The sequence below is a fragment of the Rattus rattus genome, chromosome 5 (assembly GCF_011064425.1).
Source record: "Rattus rattus isolate New Zealand chromosome 5, Rrattus_CSIRO_v1, whole genome shotgun sequence".
NCBI classification, from domain to species: Eukaryota; Metazoa; Chordata; class Mammalia; order Rodentia; family Muridae; genus Rattus; species Rattus rattus.
In genome coordinates, this window is record NC_046158.1 from 71,439,444 (window position 1) to 71,460,575 (window position 21,132).

The 21,132-nt window shown below is 37.5% G+C and overlaps 1 protein-coding gene across 1 annotated transcript; it reads right to left on the reverse strand.

Annotated features, from left to right (window-relative positions):
• Window positions 1–442: 442 nt before the first annotated feature.
• LOC116900470 (olfactory receptor 4A5-like) lies at window positions 443–1,387 on the reverse strand. Its single transcript, XM_032902206.1, has one exon. The coding sequence runs from the start codon at window positions 1,385–1,387 to the stop codon at window positions 443–445; it is 945 nt and encodes a 314-aa protein (XP_032758097.1).
• Window positions 1,388–21,132: the final 19,745 nt, after the last annotated feature.

Here is a 21,132-nt window from a genome sequence, read left to right on the forward strand (position 1 = left end):
ATGGACAAGATCAGTTTATTTTTCTCTTTCATTGCAATAGTAACTAAACTCTATTGTAACAGTAAGTAAACCCAGTGCATTTTCTCTTGCAGGAGTTCTTTATTGAACCAACCCTAAACATAAACAAATAAATTATTCTGCTTTATGTTTTGTATATTAAAAATATTCCTAGTAGAGACCGGGATGACTCAGCAGTTAAGAGCACTGACTACTCTTTCAGATGTCCTGAGTTCAATTCCCAGCAACTACATGGTACCTCACAACCATCTGTAATGTGTTCCAATGACCTCCTCTGGTGTGTCTGAAGACAGTTACAGTGTACTCACATATATAAAATAAATAATTAATTATTTTGTAAAAACTATCCCTAGTGAATTCATTGAGCAAGCACAATCATTGTGATCTCTTACTGTCTGATGTTGCCCTAGAATGACTATCCTCTTTAAAAACAAGACTTCCTTAGTGTACCTGAATGTAATATTTTAGGCCAAAGTTTAAGCATAGAACTTTTTATTTCTGAATTTCTCAAGGTATATATTAAGGGATTCAACATGGGAGTGACAACTGTGTAAAAAATAGTAACTGATTTATCAATAGGAAAATTGGAAACAGGTCTAACATACATGAAAATGCAAGGAACAAAAAATAGGACAACCACCAAGATGTGAGAGCTGCAGGTAGATAGGGCTTTGCGCTTCCCTTCCTGACTGTGAGTCTTAAGAGAATTTAGAATGATTCCAAAGGAGGCTAGCAGAATAATAAACACCACCATACAGATTGCCCCATCATTGGCAATGACAGTAAGACCAAGGAAGTATGTGTCACTGCACACCAGCACCAATAATGGATACATGTCACAGGCAAAGTGGTCAATGACATTGGGACCACAGAATGGAAGGTCATAAACAAAGAGAACTTGAGCCACAGAGTGTGCAAACCCTCCAACCCAGGTTGCAACCAACAGGAGGATGCAAACCTGGTGATTCATGATGGTCAAATAGTGCAGTGGTTTACAGATGGCAACATAGCGATCATAAGCCATTGCCACCAGAAGGAAGATCTCAGTTGCACCAAATAAGTGTTCTACAAAGAGTTGACCCATGCAAGCTCTGAAGGAGATTGTCTTTTTATTGCAGAGTAAGTCCATAATCAACTTGGGTGAGATGGCAGTGGAATAAACAGCATCCATGAGTGACAGATAGGCAAGGAAGAAGTACATTGGGGAGCTCAAGGAGGGAGTGGCAATGATTGTCACCATAATGAGCAAATTGCCTGCCATGGTCACAACATACATGAGTAGAAACAAGATAAATAATGCTTTTTGCCCAACAGGATCCTGAGTGAGACCCAGTAGGATAAATTCTGTGACACTGTTATTTTTTCCCATTTACTCTTCTGTGAGGCTTATTTCAGAGACAGATTAGGAAAACAGGATCTGCCATGAATTGTGAATAAGACCATGAATCTGTTGGTTTTAAAACACATCTTTATTACTTCCTTCTATAGGGTGAATTGTAGTTAGGTTTTTGTTAAACAGCTATTGAGTTCCTCTCATAAATATCACCATAGAACTCTTAATAATGTCATAAAGGCTAAGGTCTATCTCAAGACCTCAGTGGAATACCATATAGAAAGGTAGACAATGGTATAACAGTAATTCAGATACTTAAAACTACTAAAACACATTTTATTCTGGTTTCATCTTCAGTTAAAGCCACCTAAAAATGTTATTAGTAGTGTTATTAGCTAAATACATATGCTACCCAAATACCCTGAAATGAAAGGGCATAGCCACTGGGGTGAGGAATGTGTATACAGTGTAGCTATGTATTGTAGCTATACAATTCTATTTACATACAGAGAATAACTATGCAGGGAAAGGTTCCTCCTTTTAAAACATCTGCAAACAGGAGTGATAACAAATGCTAAATACTTTTACTAAGAGATAACAAGTCTCTTTAGTTGGTAATCATTATGAAGAATATTTTACAATATGATTGTGCAGCATTCAAAAGCACCCATACTGTAACAACCAGATTAATGCAATTAGACCTCCCAGAAAAATACAGATTCTTCACATCTTAAAAGACTCTTGTTGTTTATATATCTCTCATTTGATCACTAAAATCTGAATTTTGAACTGTACCAAATAACCCCAACATTAATTAGCACATTGCTACCTATATCAGTTAATTCAATTGACAGCTAGGCCTTTCAGGAGCTATTGTTTTATTCATTTCATCTTTGCACATATCAATTCTTATCAAAATAATACACTATCAGGATTTTTACAAATGTTTTAACCTGACTTTAACTCACCCCCTGACTGACACTCACTATAATATCTCTGGCTAGTAGTATATTTGCTTTATAATTCTGTTGTTGTAGAAAATAGAAATTATAAAGATACTCAAGAATGGGGCATGATTTTAAGTAATACTTGTCCTAAGTACTAAGAGCGTTCAAATAGAAGTTCAGCATCTGGATGACTAAACACATGACACTTAATTAAAAATACATAATCAAGTCTGCATTTAGATAACATTTAAAAGTATTTACAAATAAACTCAGGTTGTAGTTTAAAAATAAAAAGATTAAATACATTAATTTAGATTCCATTCTAGTCAAAACTATGCAGTATTTCTGACCTACACTTATGGACTTTCTGGAAAGCTTTTTTTTTCATATTTGTGTAATCGAATAATAATTTCCAAACTTATTACTGTTTCCTGAATAAAGTTAACAAAGAATAAATGGTATATTGCAACTACTGTGACTAAATAATTACTGTCATTTTTTATTCATGTGATAGAGCCGAAGCCACACTTGAAAGAAGAGAAATCACTATAGACCCATGAACCATACATGTGTACAGAAGTATCATGTCATGTTCATTCATTAACTGTTTGACACTGGGAAATGTCACCATCCTTCTGTCTCCATTTAATTATTTAACCATGGAAACATCAACATCCACTTTATAGGGTTTTTGATTTGATTTTTTTTCATGCGAAATACCTGAAGCATTGATGAAATTTAAAGGTATGGTAGCTCCTGCTGATGTTCTTGAGTATTTCACTGGAAATATCAGCTCAGAATTAATTAATTATAAGCATTCTATGTCAAAAAAGATTGCGAACAAAGCCTAACATTCTAAGACTAGTATAGCATACTTCAGGGACCACCTCGGGACATAGATTAAAAAGTATATATCTTTAAATTATCTGTTTAAGTATACAAAGACATTAAGTATGCATAGGTACCAACAACATTTACCTGGAAGGAATTATTTTAACTTAAAGAAAGCAGGTTAAATTCATTCACATGCACTTGGTGGTAAAGCAGGACTTGTACAGAGTCAGAGCTCTCTTGAGAAGCCAACTGTACTTGCACCTTCTCCGTGTCTCATCTACATTACCGCTTCTGTCTGACTCAGTGGCTGCTGTTGTCCTTGAAGACATAAGTCTGATAAAAGGAATCCCTGTTGTAATGCACAGGAATATAAAATAATGTGTGTTTGACAATGTCCCTTTATTATGCCATTTCCTACATTGTCTACATTATCAGTTCTGCGTCACTAGGGTAAATCTAGTGACTCATGTAATTGTTTATATAATAGAGTAGAAAGAGGGTACTTAAACTATATCATACTTAAGTGCATGAAACTAAACAAAATTATCAAAGATTTTGTTCTATCAAAAAAATTGAATAATATAAATCTCTTCAATTTAAATGACTGTCAACAGTTTCAAGAAATAAGTAACCCAGTTTGCTAACAACACTTTAAAGAGAGATAAAAGAAAGAAGCTGCTTGATTTGAGAGGTAATAAGGTGGACAAGGGAGGAGTTGGAGAAAATAAAAGGAAGAGGGAAGTTATATAATTATATTCTAATTGTGAAATACATTTAACATAATAGTAAAATGTAAAAGGTAAGGTAGATGTGTTAAAATAATAGATTTTTACAACCATTAAAATTGGATGAAGTTATGTCATTTGAAAGATATGGTATAGACTAGACATAATGATGTTAAGCTCATTAAGTCAATTTCAAAAATGGTAATTTAATATTTTCTTTCATTTATGATGACATAAATATAGAAACTAATCTGTGTTTGGGAACCAGTAGGACTAGAGGAAAGGGAGTTAGGAGAAAGAAGAATCGGCTAAAATTACATGCTGTGGAGAAAGGAAGACATGGAGAAAGAATGAAGGATCAGCTCAAATTGCATGATATTCCTCAGGAAAGTGGCCCAGTGTAACCTGGCAAAATCAAACAATTGAGCTACCATGTATAATAATTCTAGGTTACATTATATAACACAGTTCTCTACATCCAGGTCTATTTTAAGATATACATATAAAACCCTACATGGAGCTATCAAACATAAATAAACATCTTTCCTGTTATACTGTAAGCAATTAGGATAATCTGAAATTTAGAATTTCATATGTGTATATAACATATACATATATATAGTTAGTATATCATGTAAAATATAATAAATATAATATCACATAAACTAAAGTAATAAGTCAATGATGGTTTCTTATCAAATTGGAGAACAAACAAAATCATTCTGCAACAAAGACAAAATACATGATATATAATCTTATTAATCTGTTCCTCCATTAATTTATTTATATACATTTAAAATATATATTAAAATAGCAACTGCATTTCAGTGTATCTAGACATGTTTAGCTAATAGCTCTTGAGAGTGATCTCACAATACTCCCATCTTCAATCTTATTCTTCTTTGAGAAAAAAATATATTTTTTACTATGTTAACAACAAATATTTCATTTATCTATGTGCGTTTTTTTGGTTGTTTGGCACACAGAAAATACTTCCAAATTCACTTTGTTTCCAACAAACATGTTTCAACAAAACTCCCTTTATCTCAGTATTTCAGGAAAATATAAAAACATCTAAATGACAATTTAAAATATCAAAAGCACATTAAGTATTGATTCAAAACTTCTTATAAAAAGTAGTTGAAAATTCTCACCTTCAGGAAAATGTCTTCATATGATAACAAATACACTAAGCTTACATTTTATGTAAAATATTAAATAAAAATGAATGTGCCAGCCTCATTAGTAATACTGACATATATTGATAAAATTTTAATCACACTTTTCTCTTTTCTCTATCAGTGAAGTCCTCCAAAAGGACTTTGATTTAAGAGTATCTCTGTGCCTCAAGAATATGCTAAGTAAACCATAAGTGAAGGCTGTGATCTCAGTTCTTGAAAACTGATAAAGAAGGTTCTTCATGACTAGAATATGTCTTTAGTCTTTAAAGAATTCAAGTAGAATCATTCTAAAGCCTACTTCTTTCTAATAAAACATATCCCAATATATGGAAGAACCAGAAATTGATATCTTCCATGAACTCTGATAAGCAAAGATTAATTCAAGAACAAAAAATATGTACCTTAAGAACTAAACACCAACTGAGGGCATACCCTAGATGGAGCAGAATCGGAGTTTCCAAAGAACTTCTGGGTCAAGTTCTTCCATTTATGTTCATGATATAGTATGATATATGTGCATGATTGCTATTTTAATAAATAGGCTTGTTATAATATTTGGAATGAATTCAAATAAGGTAATCTCTCTTGAACAGATTTCTTCTCTTCACCAATCTCTGGAGGTAATAGCCTTGAATCTTGCCAAGAATGAATAGTTACCCACACGTTGACTTGGAAAACCTATAACTTGAAAAGAAAATTTCCAAAGTATAATTTCTGGGAAACTATAAGATGCACATTATGAATCATAAAGGAAATAATGTTTAGACCATGTAAAATAGAAAGCAGTCTTGGTTGAGATATCCATCCATACCCCATCAAATCATAGTCTTCCAATGGCTGTGAGAGACATTCTGTCAAAGGAACTTTAGGTGCTGAAGTGCAAAGCTGAGAATTGAGGAGCCTTCTAGAGTTTGCATTAAGGTTCTAATTCTTGAAGAGGTTAGCAATTAAAATTATTTCTCAGCATATATGGAAGCTTTTGTTAGTGGCACTTATCAATGGAATCACAATGATATTCATTCTCTTCATTTAATTTCTATACAATATTAATTTGATAACTATGATGTAATGAGGATGAAAACAATACTGAAATTAGTTTAATTAATAAAGAAATGCCAAAAATCTTATGTGATGATTCATCATAAAATATAGGTATTTGGACTAGAGTATGAGCTTTCTTGAGTTTATTATGTCTACCGTGTCATAAATTAGGGTATAGAACATGCTAGGTAAGCACTAATCATTAAATTATAACTTTAATACAACTATAGTTTAAATTGAAAATTGAAGCATTTACTGTCTCATGACACCAAGAATACCTGAAACTTCAAACTCTTTGAATACAAGTCTGCTCAAAGGTGTAGCTGAATTTTCTACTAGAACTTTTAATCCTGGCATCTATTTTTCATTCTTATTGGTTGGCAGTGAAGACTATCATTTCAATCTACCTATAGGCAATTTAGTAATCAGCTAAATGTATGAGGGTTGGACAAAGTCATAGCCAAAGTATCAGTGGTATAAGGAATGCAGAAATCCTTCTTAAGATAGACAAGAACAATGTCACATACAAATATCAATTAGCAGGAAAAAATGAAAAAATAAAGTAAATAATGTCTCTCATTTAAATAAATTATTTACTTCAACATTTTAAAAATGTTTAAGGGAAATTAAGAACAATATGTTGAGTATTTTAAAGAATGTAGCAATAAAATGTGTAATAATTTTAAAATCAATGGGATGAATAACTACATTTTCAAGATATTTTAATATATACAATAAACTGAATTATTCTGGAAAAAGAATTGGAAAAAGTATTTTATGATGAGAATACAAACTCAAGCTCCATTTTTATTACAGATTTGTTGGAGTATCAGAAGCAAAGGTACTTGTTAATCAATGCCCAAATTTCTGACCTAAAGAAACTGTAAGGCAGTTTTGTGTCACCAAGTAGATCTTTTTTCAACCTATCAAGTATTAGAATGTTTCATAAGACAGATATAAGAGGGCTACATAAGTGACAACCTGTTCATATCTGGACATAACCCTTTACTAAATAGATTTCTATTGTCTATCAAGGAAAGTTAAAAAAATCCAGTAGCTGTTTAATTCATGAAGCTGGATGTTTCATCTAGTCTTCAGTGTACAAAATAATTCTAAAAGAGTAGGTGATAATGCCAGTGGAAAAAAACTAGGCTTGCCAGCAAGAGTAAAGACAAGCAGGCAAAGAATAAAAGCTTATTCATCCATGCCATTTATACAGGCTTCAGCTAGAATATGTGGCCCAAACTGAAAGTGAATCTTTCTACCTCAAATGATCAAATTTGTGGTGGGTTATTCTACTTCAAATAATTTAAGAAAATCCCCGACCTGTATTCCTAGACACTTGAGTTTAGCTAATTCCAGAGGTACTTAGGCTGATATCCTAGAATAACCATCAAAATCAAGCATGTTCTAGTGTAAAATCACACACTGAAGAATACATGGTGTGATTGTCTGGATGAGAGTAGCCTGGTGGACACATATGATTGAATTCCCAGTTAATATAACTGTTTAAGAAGGATTAGAAGGTGTGGTCTTGTTTGAGAAGGTATATCACGAGGAGGCAGACTTTGAGGTTTCAAAAAGCTAAAACCATTATCACTGCAATGGCTATTCTGAGCTGTCAATTTTACTATATCTGGAATGAACTACACTCCAAATATAGAGTACACACCTGTGATCTGAACTTTGAGGCAGAAAAACAACATGCATTTGATCCAGACCTTAAGGCTGGAAGACACAGGGTTTGATCTGGAACTTGAGGTAGGTTAACACATGCCTTTAATCCAAATTTTTTAGAGGCTTGGATCTAAGAGTAGTTTATTTGATAACATTTTTATTGGATAGTTTATTTATTTGCATTTCAAATGTTATCCCTTCCCCAGTTCTCCCCTCTCCCACCAACCTACTCCCAACTCATCACCCTGGCATTCCCCTACACCGGGGAAAAGAGCCTTCACAGGACCGAGGGCTTCTCCCCCATTGATGCCAGACAATGACATCCTCTGTGATATATGCAACTGGAGCCATGCCCCCCATGTGTACTCTGGTTGGTGGTTTAGTCCCTGGGAGCTCTGGCATGTATGATTGCTTAATATTATGGTTCTTCCTATGGAGTTGTAAACCCCTTCAGCATCTTCAGTCCTTTCTCTAACTCCTCTATTGGAGTCTCCATACTCCATACAGACTGATGGTTAGATGCAAGCATCTGAATCAGTATCAATAAAACTCTGGCAGAGCATCTCAGGAGAAATCCATTTAAGGTTCCTGTCAGCAAGCACTTCTACGCATCAACAATAGTGCATATGGAATGGTGGGGCAATCCCTGGATGGCCTTTTTCTCAGTCTCTGCTCCACTCATTGTCCCTGTATTTCTTCCCATGAGCATTTTGTTCCCCCTTCTAAGAAGGACTGATGCATCCATATTTTGTTCTTTCTTCTTCTTGAGTTTCAAATGGTATGTGAATTATATCTTGGTTATTCCAAGCTTTTGAGCTAATATCCACTTATCAGTGAGTACATACCAGGTGTGTTCTTATGTAACTGGGTTAACTCACCAAAGATGGATGTTGGAGCATCTTTTGGGCATATGCCCAGGAGTAGTATAGCTGGGTCCTCAGTTAGAACTATGTCCAATTTTCTGAGGAATCACTAGACTGATTTCAAGAATACCAACTTGCAATCCCACCAACAAAGCGAGTTAACTTTTTTGATGTGAGCCACTTTAACTGGTTTGAAGTGGAATCTTAAATTGCATTTTCCCAATGACTAAAGATGTTGAACACTTCTCAGCCATTCCATATTCCTCAGTTGAGCATTCTTTGTTTAGCTCTCTACCCTATTTTTAGTACAATTATTTGGTTCTCTGGAGTCTAACTTCTTGAATTCATTGTGTATATTAGATATTAGCCTTCTATCAGACAGAGGATTGGTAACAATATTTTTCCAATCTGTTCTCTGTTGCCATTCTGTCCTAATGGCAGTATCCTTTGTCTTACAAAAGCTTTGCAATTTTATGAGGTCCCATTTGTCAATTCTTGATCTTAGAGCATAAGTCATTGGTGTCTTGTTCAGGAAATTTTCTCCTATGTCTATGTGTTCAAGGGTCTTCCTCACTTATTCTTCTACAGGTTTCAAGCATATCTGGTTTTATGCAGAGGTCTTTGATCCACTTGGACTTGAGCTTTGTACAGAGAGATAAAAATGGGTCAATTTAGAGGGGCAGACACTCCGAAAACTCTGCTCACATTCCCAACTGAAGATGAAAATGCCTAGTACCATCTGTGCCCCCTGTGCACAGGGACCTAGGAGCAGTAGAAGCAGGACCCTTCTGGTTGCTGCCTTCACAGAGAACTGAAAAGCCAGTTGCCAGGAGTAGCTACACGTGTGAGAGCAGAGGTAAGACCAACTTTTCTGCTCCAAATGGACTCAGGACACATAAAGGCAGAAGTCCTCTGGGATCAGGCACTTCCGGTTTCTGGCGCACCTCTCTGATCCCTGCCTACAGCTCCCTGCTCCCAAATCCTGGGGGGGTGAGGGGGGAGGGAACTGAACACCCAGAAGTGCGGGCAATCCTGAGACTGCAGGGCAGGACAGTCTACCACTTCTGCCCACCTTTGCCCACATCCTTGGCCCAAGAGGAAACTGCATAGTGACTCTGGACACAGAAAAATAGGAGCAGTCAGCAGCAGGAGCCCCGTGGTCCACATCTGTGCCCGTTTCTGAACTGAACAGGTCAAATAACTCCCTGCCCCCAAATCCTGTGTCAGAGTTCGGGGAGCTAAACCATCAGAGGTGCAGACACTCCTGTGAAACCAGAGGAGACCACTCTCTGCCCATGCATGCTGAAAGGGGTCCGATATAGATCTCTCCTGAGAGATACATCCAAAGCATGTCCAATACAGAGGTCAGTGTTAGCAGCAAACCACTAAACTGAGAATAGGACCCCCCCTGGGTGAATCAGAGGAAGTATTGAAAGAGTTGAAGAAGCTTGCAACCCCATAAGAACAACAATGCCAACCAACCAGAGCTTCCAGGGACTAAACCACTACTGAAAGCCTATACATGGGCTCCAACTGCATACGTACCAGAGAATAGCCTTGTTGGTGCACCAGTGGAAGGGGAAGCCCTTGGTCCTGCCAAGGTTGGTCCCCCCAGTGCAGGGGAATATGGGGGCAGCAAGGGGGATGTATGGGCGTAATACCCATATGGGGGAGGGGAGGGGAGGGGAGGGGAGGGAATGGGGGGTTATGGACAGGAAACTGGGAAGGGAAATAACATTTGAAATGTAAGTAAAGAAATATATCTAATAAATTTTTTTTAAAAAGTGGAAAATATGCCAAGAATTTCACAACAAACAGAAAAACAACTGTTATATATATAATTGGATATATATATATCCAATAAAATTAATCAAAAAAAGGAAAAAGAGAAGTGAGTGAGAAAATCTTTTAAAAGCTATAAGTAAGCTTTGAATACTTATCATTAGACAACATGATGTTTTGAGAAGTTTTTAAACTGTGAAACAGTTCAATTTGCCTAATTAGCATATATACCTTCACCTACTTAATTATCATGATGATGCTCCCTTATAAAGTTTGAAAAACAGTTCATTGCATCCTTAACTTTTTCTCCTGTTGCCTTATTAGATACCCAATAGAAGTACTCATAAGCATTTGGAGGCTAATTCAATAAAATGTATTATTTAATGAAGAGTCTATTATACACCAGAGTAAGAACCAAATAAAGTTTGTCAGGGTCACCCGATGTTACCTTCCTGGACTTGGTAAAGGCAAGCCTAAGTTAAAGTTATTACATAATTATTTTGCATAAGGCCAACTGATCCTGTTGTCTGCTTGGGAATAAAAAACTTAATTCACAGAGCACATGGACATGGAAATAAACTCAAATACACCAAGAAGCCAGAAAATTTTGTCCATCACCAAGCAATTTTCATGCCAGAATTTCAGTAACTTCCTAGTAAAGCCCTATTGCTGGCTATTGCTGGTCATGTTTGAATAGAAAGGTATCCAGCCTCAATCACACTTGGGAGGAAGAAGAAAGCAACCATGGGGTGGTGTAACGGAAGTGGGTAAGAAAGGTGACAGGGAGGGGAAGAGGGGAACATGATCAGGTATTGTGGAGGGTGCAGGGGCGACAAGACTAAAGCCCTGAGGGTCAGGAGAAAGAATGGAAATAGGCAACCTCAGAAGATAAGCAGTGCGGGGACCCTCTAGAATGTACCAGACACCTGGGAGGTGAGAAACTCTCAGGACTCAAAGGCAGGGACCTTAGATGAAGTGCTGTACAGTGGGGAGAGGGAACAAAAAAATTGATGTGTGAATGCAACTTGTATAAAAATGCCAGTAACACACATGAAAATTTTGCAGTTCTTCTTATTTAGCTGACAAGTAATTGTATATATCTATACATCATAAACTCTTTATACGTATATAAAGAGCACATCACAGTAACTGTTCCATCATTTCAAAACCTGTTACAACTTTATTTTGAGAACATTCAAACTACACTACACTTCTTATCTTTGAAATTTTAAGTAGTTATTACCAGCTATAGTTAGATTATCATGCTCTGTAACATGTTTCTTTTACAAACATTACTAAAGCTTAAATTACACTCTGACAGTGGGATATTTCAATACCCAATTATCACCAATCTACAGGTCATCCACACAAAAAGTAAACAGAGAAATACTGGAGCTAGCAAATGTTATAAACCAAAATACCTAACAGATATCTATAGACACAAAAATAATATGCCTTCTTCCCAACAATCCATAGAATTTTCCAGCAAGTTAACCACATACTTAGTCACAAAGCAAGTCTAAACAGATACAAGAAAATTAAAATAATCCCCAGCATCCTTGCTGACCATAATGAATATCAACAGCAAAAACAACAGAAAGCCAACAAATACACTGAACCTGAACAACTTTCTATTAAAGGACTACTAGATCAAGACAGAAATAAAAAATTAGGATTTTTCTATAATTCAATGAAAATAATTACAGAACATGAAATTTATGAGACACGATGAGATAAGTGCTAAAAGAAAAAGTTCATGGCACAAAGAGGCTACATTAAAAAAAAAATAGGAGGGTTCTCATACTAACAACTTAACACCACACATGAAAGTTCTAAAATGAAAAGAAGCTATCACATTCAAAAGCATAGATGACAGGAAATAAAAAACATAAAGGCAAAATCAAGAATAATAGAACCAAGGTTGCCAGTTTGTCCTATTGACTATGTTCTTTGCCTTACAGAAGCTTTTTAGTTTCATGATGTCCCATTTATCAATCCTTGATCTTAGAGCCTGAGCCATTGGAATTCTGTTTAGGAAATCCGTCCCTGCCCCTGCCCCTGCCCCTTGCCCATGAGTTCAAAGCTCTTTCCCACCTTCTCTTTTATTATATTCAGTATATCTTGTTTTATATGGAGGTCCTTGATCCACTTGGACTTTAACTTTGCCAGACAAATATGGATCTATTTTCATTTTTCTACATATGAACTGACAGTTAAATTGGCACCATATTTATTGAAGATGATTTCTTATTTCCATTGTATTTTTTGGCCTCTTTTTCAAAGACCAAGTGTCCATGGCTGTCTCTGTTGCAATGCCATGCAGTTTTTATCACTATGGCTCTGTAACATAGCTTGAGGTCAGAGTTGGTGATTCCCCGAGAAGTTCTTTTATTTTTAAGAATTGTGTTTGTTATCCTGGGCTTTTGTTTTTTCCATAGGTAATTGAGAATTGGGAAAAAAAATCTTCACTAACCCCACATCCAATGGAGGGCTAATAGCAAAAATGTATAAAGAACTCAAAAAGCTAAAAAACCAAACAACCAAATCAAATTATGGGTTATAGAACTAAACAGAATTCACAACAGAGGAATCTCAAATTGCCAAGCACTTAAAGAAATGTTCAAAGTCCTTAGTGATCAGGGAAATGAAAATCAAAAAAACCCTGAGATTTTTGGTGAAAACATTGCACCAATCAGAATGGTTACGATCAAAAACTGAGGTGACAGCCCATGTTGGTGAGAATGTAGAAAAACAGGAAAACTCCTCCATTGCTGTTATATACTTGTACTTGTACTTGTACTTGTACTTGTACTTGTACAACCACTCTGGAAATCAATCTGGAGGTTCCTTAGAAAATTAAAACCATATCTACCTGAAGACCCAGCTATACCACTCTTTGGCATACACGCAAAAGATGACCACCATGCTACAGGGGCACATGTTCCACTATGTTTTCACAGCAGCCCTATTTGTGATAGCCAGAAGCTGGAAACAACCCATATGTCCCACAAAGGAAGAAAGAATACAGAAAACGTGGTTCATTTACATAATTGAATACTACTTAGTTATTAAGAACAAGGATGTCATGAGATTTGTAGACAAGTGGATGAAACTAGAAACTATCCTCCTGAGTGAGGTAATTCAGACCCCAAAAGACATACATAGTATGTATTCACTAATAAGTGTATATTAGCCAAAAAGTACAGAATACCCAGGATACAATCCACGAAAAAAAGGAAGTTAACAAGCCAAAGGGCCCAAGTGAGGATGCCTCACTTTTCATTTGTGAGGAAAAAGAAAACAATCATGGGGGAGAGGCAGAGGGAGGGAGGGACATGGCCGAGAGGGTCCAGGGAGGGGAAAAAAAGGCAACATGATCAGGTGTGGGGAAGAAACAGGAGTGAAGTCCTGAGGGCCAGCAGAAGGAGTAGAAACAGGCAACCTTGGGAGGTAGGAGTTGGGTGGACCCTCTAGAATGTACCAGAAACCTGGGAGGTGAGAAGTGCTCAGGACTTAAAGGGAGGGACCTTAGATGAAATGCCCAACAGTGGGGAGAGGGAACTTGTGGAGTCCATCTCCAGTGGAACGACAGGGAATCAAGTGGTCAGATGGAGTTGTCACCCCACAGTCAAGAGCTCTGACCCAGAGTTGTTCCTGTCTAAAAGGACTGCAGGGTCTGAAATGGAGAGGAAACTGAAGGAGAGAAGGTTCAGTGACTGTTTCAAATTGGGATCCAGTGCTATGGGAGGCTCCAAGGCCTGACACTGTTATTGATGCTGTGGTGTACTAACAGAAAAGAGCCTGGTATGATTGCCCTCTAAGAGGTCCAATAGGGAGCTGAGTCAGATATTCATACTTATAGTCAACCAATGGACAGAAGCAGGGTACCCCTGTAGTTGAATTGGGAGAGGTCTGGAAGAAGCTGAGAAAGAAGGAGACCCCATGGGAGGACCAGGAATCTCAACTAACCTGGAACTCTGAGATCTCTCCAACATGGAGCTACCAATCAGGCAGTATACAGTAGCTGATATGGCCTTTGACACATATACAGCAGAGGACTGCCTTGTCTGGCCTCAGTGAAAGAAGATGTACCACACCCTCCAGAGACTAGAGAATTCAGGAATATGAGAGGTCTGGAGGGGTGGGGGTTGGAGGTGTAGATGTCCTACTGGAAACGGAGAGGGGGAGTGGGAAAGAAGCTGTCAGATGGCGGACAGGGAGGGAGTGATAACTGTACTGTAAAAAAAGATGAAATAAATTAATAATAATAATAAATTAACAGAAAAATAATAAAACCAAAGAAACAAAAAGAATAAGACAAAGAATCAATGAAATAAAAAATTGGTTCTTTGAGAAAAATCAACAAGATAAGCTATACCTTATCCAAACTACCCAAGAGAGGGGGTGTGTGTGTGGGAGAGAGAGAGAGAGAGAGAGAGAGAGAGAGAGAGAGAGAGAGAGAGAGAGAGAGAGAGAATGAGAATGAATACTTAAAGAATACATAATATTCCAAAGTATCATTAGGTCATATTTTAAAAACCTTTACTTCACAAAATTGGAAAATTTAAAAGAAATGGTATTTTTCTTGATATATACTATCTACCAAAGTCTAATCGAAATGAGATAAATAACTTAAATAGACCTATAACCCCCCTAAGGAAATATAAGTATTCATTAACAGTCTCTCAACCAAAACAAAAAAATTCCAGAGCCAGATAGTTTTTGCATAGAATTCTCTCACCTTTTCTTTCTTTTTTTCACATTTTTTTTTTGCTTTTTTGTGTATGGGTGGTTTTCCTCAAAGAAGAGTTGACATCAGTACTCCTCAAATTATTTCAAAAAATAGAAACAGAAGGAACTTTGCCAAGTTCATTTCATGAACCCACAATCATCCTCACACCCAAATCACACAAGTAAGTAGAGCTCGTAGGGGTTCACAGAGAGAAAGGAAGCAACTACATAATCTGCATAGGTAGCCCCTCTGCTTACATGCTGTGATTTTTTTTTAATTTAGGATTTCTGTTGGACTCCTTACAATGCCAGTGGGGATGACTCTGACTCTTTGCCTACTCATGAAAACATTTTACTCCTGCTGTTTTGCCTCCTCCAGCCTTGATATGAGAGTTTATGCCTTCTCTTATTGTGTCTTGTTAAGCAATGTTCATTTGATATCATTGCTCTTTAGGGAAACAGAGGAGAGGATCTGAGGGGTTTGGAAGAGGGGAGGAAGGAAAGGATGCAGTCAGAATGTATTTTATAAGAGAAGAATGGGGAAAAGTAATATTAAACCCTTTATAAAACCTAAAAATATATGATTCAGTTTTGAAGTATATAGCTCTTTAGAGTTGGTGGTTTTTAGTGAGGGGCAGGGGATGAAGGGTTCAGTATTCTTAAAGGAACTGACCAATGAAGTTTGACCACACTCCAATGAGTATATGGGCAACACAAATTGAATTCGGTGTTTTGTGTGCTTGTGTCTGTTTTTAGGGGAAGTCACAAAGATGGGATTGTAGACCTTCCTGGAATGTGAAGCAAGTGTGATTGGGATACATGGTATAAAATTCCCAAATAATTAATAAAAACCTTATGTTGGGGGAAAAGAAGTTTCTTTTCACAGCAGAAAGCAACTATTAGCAAAATCAAAACCCAATAACTAGTCAAAATGTGGAGAACAACTGACTATAGGCTGCCTAGCGCCAACTGATATTCCTACAGCACAATATCTATACCTAGGGATGACAGAACATCGTGGAAGAAGAGGAAGAAAGACCTAAGACCAGAAAATCTCCTGCAAGACTTAGTCTGCAGTACATGACACAGACTATACCAGTAAAATCTCTACAATGTTGAAGTAGAAATTTCTGTTTTCCTTGGAAACTCAGTTGTGTCATGTGATGTTTTTCTGGAAACTGCCTTATGAGAGTGTGTTTTTCCTGAAGCAGACATGTGAGGGGATGTTCTCTGAGAACAGACATGTGGTATTTTTCTGGAAGCTGCATGGAAAAGGGGCATGTGATGTTTTTCTAGAGCAGATGCTTAAGAGAACATAAGATATTGGAAAGGGTATACATATAATCCAACAGACAGTGAACCATGCTGTGTGGCATTGGTTCACCTTGTCACTCTGCTGGACTTCATTGGGTCTTGCTGTCACTGATGATGCTGTGGCTTTGGTTCAACTTGCCTTCTTGGCTGACCATCATTGGCAATGACTTCATAGAGAGAAACACACCAAAGAATTTCTGGTGCTGTTTTGGCAACTTCTTGCAGCTTCGGCAGACTGCAGTCAATTGGCAGAACCTCATGGTTTCTTCTGGATCAAATCGCTGTTGGTGGTTTGTGAAAGGTTTTTCTGAGTGTTCCTCTTTCTCCCCATCCTTGCCAACATCTGTTGTCACCTAAGATTTTGATCTTAGCCATTCTTACTGGTGTGAGGTGGAATCTCAGGCTGTTTTGATTTGCATTTCCCTGATGACTAAGGATGTTGAACATTTCTTTAGGTACTTCTCAGCCATTCAATATTCTTCAGTTAAGAATTCTTTGTTTAGCTCTGTCCCCCAACTGTTAATTGCGTTTTTTGATTCTCTGGAGTATAACTCCTTGAGTTCTTTGTATATATTGGATATTAGCCCTCTATCGGATGTAGGATTGGTAAAGATCTTTTCCTAATCTGTTGGTTACCATTTTGTCCTATTGACAATACCCTTTGACTTACAGAAGCTTTGAAATTTTCTGGGGTGCCATTTGTCAATTCTTAATCTTAAAGGATATTCCATTGGTGTTCTGTTCAGGAAATTTTCCCCAGTGCCTATGTGTTCAAGGCTCTTCCCCACTTTTTCTTCTATTAGGTTCAGTGTACTGGGTTTTATGTGGAAGTCCTTGATGCACTTGGACTTGAGATTTGTACAAGGGTGATAAGAATGGATTGATTTGCATTCTTCTTCATGCTGTCAACCAGTTGAACCTTATGTGGAAGTCCTTGATGCACTTGGACTTGAGATTTGTACAAGGGTGATAAGAATGGATTGATTTGCATTCTTCTACATGCTGTCAACAGTTGAACCAGCACTGTTTGTTGAAAATGCTGTCTTTTTTCCATTGGATGATTTTAGCTCCTTTGTCAAAGATAGCTGATCATAGGTGTATGGGTTCATTTCTAGGTCTTTAATTCTATTCCACTGATCTACCTGCCTATCTCTGTACCAATACCACACAGTTATCACTATTGTCCTATAATACAGCTTGAGGTAAGAGATAGTGATTCCTCCAGAAGTTCTCTTACTGTTGAGAAGAGTTTTTGCTATTCTGGGTTTTTTATTATTCCAAATGAATTTGCAAATTACTCTTTCTAACTCTCTGAAGAATTGAGTTGGAATTTTGATGGGGATTGCATTGAATCTGTAGATTGCTTTTGGCAAGATGGCCCTTTTTACTATATTAATCCTGCCAATCCATGAGCATGGGAGATCCTTCCATCTTCTGAGGTCTTCTTCAATTTCTTTCTTCAGAGACTTGAAGTTCTTGTCATATAGTTCTTTCACTTGCTTGATAAGATTCACACCAATGTATGATATATTACTTGTGACTATTGTCATTTCCCTAAAATGCAAATCAAAACAACCCTGAGATTCTACCTTACCCCAATAAGAATGGCTATGATCAAAAATTCAGGTGACAGCAAATGCTGGTGAGGATGTAAAGAAAGAGGAACGCTTGTCCATTGTTGGTGGGATTGCAAGCTTGTACAACCACTGTGGAAATCAGTCTAATGGTTCCTCAGAAAATTGGACTTAGTACTAGCTGAGGACCCAGCTATACCCTGGGCATATAACTCAAAAGATGCTCCAATATTTAACAAGGACACATGCTCCACTATGTTTATAGCAGCCTTATTTATAATAGTCAGAAGCTGGAAAGAACATAGATGTCCTTCAACAGAGAAATGGATACAGAAAATGTGGTATATTTACACAATGGGGTACTACTCAGCTATTAAAAACAATGACTTCATGAAATTCATAGGCAAATGGATGAAACTAGAAAATATCGTCCTGAGTGAGGTAACCCAATCACAAAAAACACACATGGTATGCAATCCCTGATAAAAGGATATTAGCCCAAAAGCTCAGAATATCCAAGATAAAATTTACAGACCACATGAAGTTCAAGAAGAAGGAAGACCAAAATGTGGATGCTTCAGTCCATCTTAGAAGAGGGATCAAAATACTCACAGGAGGAAATACAGAGATAAAATATGGAGCAGAGACTGAATGAAAAGTCACCCAGAGACTGCCTCACCTGGGATCCATCTCATATACCGAACCTAGACACTATCACAGGTGCCAAGAAGTGCATGTTGACAGGAGTCTAATATACCTGTCACCTGAGAGGTTCTCCCAAAGCCTAATAAATACAGAGTCAGATGTTCAAAACCAACCATTGGACTGAAAATGGGGTCCCCAACTGAGTAGATAGAAAAATTTTAAAGGAGCTGAAGGGGTTTGGAACCCCATAGGAAGAATAACAATATCAATCAACCAGATTCCTCAGAGCTCTCAGGGACTAAACCACCTACAGAAGAGTATACATGAAGCAACCCATGGCTCCAGCAGCATATGTAGCAGAGGCTGGCCTGATTGGGCACCAACGAGAGCAGAGTCCCTTGGTCCTGTGAAGGCTAGATGCCCCAGTATAGGGGAATTCCAAGGCAGGGAAATGGGAAGGAATAAGTAGGTGTGTGGGAGAGCACCCTCAGAGAAGCAGGGAGGGGGATGATAAGGGGTTGCTGGAGTGGAAACTGGGAAAGGGGTTAGCATTTGAAATGTAAATAAAGAAAATATCCAATAAAAGAAACAAAAAAGAAAGAATTTAAAGCATTTAGGAACCCTTATTAAAGTGGGTTTTGAAAAATGTAAGTCTACCCAATATGGCTACTTATAGACTACCTACACCAAAGCAAGAGTACAGGATAGCTATCCCTGAATCTTATCTAATGTGCAGAGGCATGGGTTAGGAAGAGTTGCCCTCTTGTCTCTGCCCTTGTGCTCTCCTACCCATTGTTTTCCTTGCCAGCTGCAGTGGGCACGAGAGCTGGCTGCAGGTCATAAGAGCTGGCCCTGTTCCTCATCTGCTGTACCACTCAGAAGAGCAGGCCCTGCACCTCTGCTGGGCAGCACAGTAGATCTGACCCTAGTGGCAAAGCACTGATGAAGTGTCCCAAAAGGTTGGATTGTGGGAGAGCTGGTACTGTGATGTGTCTTCCATCATGCAGTAGCACAGGAACAAGGGAGAGATTCTGTCTCCTCCTATCTGTAGTCCCTAATCACCTATGGCATGTGAGAGGGATGATCCTAGGGTCATAAAAGTGAGAGAACAGGCTTTGTCCCTCATCAGCTGCAGTATCTGTGATAGCTCTGAACCTTGACTGAGTAGCTCAGTAGAGCTTGCCCTGTTGGCTGGGAGTATATGAGCCGGTCCCAGGGACACAAGAACAGGAAACCTGGCTTTGCCCCTTGCTAGTTGCAACTTTGGGTAAACTAGCTGTGGCAAGACTGGTGGTGTGGGTGAAGGAGAGCTGGGTGGGCTGAGCAACTAAGATATCTCTCAGGCCCAGATCCAGGGCTTTGAGTTGGATCATCCCAACATCTACCCCATTGATGAACTGCTGGAGTTTAGGAAGGGGTCAGCCCTATAGATCCAAAACTATAGGATCTCCATGACACAGGGAAACAGCAGGATATCTAGTATGAGTCTCAGTGAGTTTCCAGCATTATGAGGTAGATGGCAGAGGCCCAAATCAAAGTAATGATTTATTACAACGAACATTTGCATGCAAAGTAGCATTGTCAAAAGGGAATACACTAGGATACACTACAACACCCACAAATTTTTTCCTTGTGTGTGTGGGGGGGTAGGTTGCAAGTGTGGAGAGTGAGGATGAGGAGACAGGGAACTGAGTAGGCTTTGGGTGCATAAAGTGAATTTCACAAAGAACCAATAAAACATTTTTTTAAGTTCTACACAATGACATCAGCTGATATGCCAATAAGGGTGAGGGAAATTACATGGGGCATCTAGCTCTGGATTGCACATTTATCAAAAGTGTGTCAGTTTTAAAATTCATTCTTAGGAACAGAACAAATGTGATACATTCTAGTACAGTTCAAAGATAAGTATCTCTGTCTTCTACATGACCTCAGAATGAGAAATCTTCCTCAGGGACACAACCTAAACAAACCCCTAGCTTGTTATCTATATAGTAATGGGAGTCATTCATCACCCTCAAGGGCTTATGAAATACATACTTCATTCCAAAATATCCAAAACCAGAGATTCAGACTTTTGGTAAATTAGTTTCAACTGCAGGGAAAAGAATTAATCGGTGAGTTGTGAAAAAACAAATATGTCAAAAAATATCTGTTTCTAAAATAAAATATAAAAAATTAAAAATAATTAATTCCTGGGAGGGCAAAAGTGAGAAAGATTCATCTATTAATAATGTCCTCAGTAGCCTTTCTACACACAATATTTTTCAGAACAAGCTATTTGCTCATTTTTATTTCATTGAAAAAATGAAATTGTTAGAAATATTTGTTCCTCTTGTTCTTTAGTTGTTGTTATAAGTACAGAAAATCAAAAGATTCTTTATATTTCCCCATGACTTACAGTTTCAAATTCAATGTAACATGTTTCTTCCTTTCCTTTTTCTTCTTTTCTTTTCAGTTTTTGTAA

Bases quoted from the DNA above. Each gene is read 5' to 3' on its own strand.
- LOC116900470 (XM_032902206.1), bottom strand. From the start codon at position 1,387: ATGGGAAAAAATAACAGTGTCACAGAATTTATCCTACTGGGTCTCACT.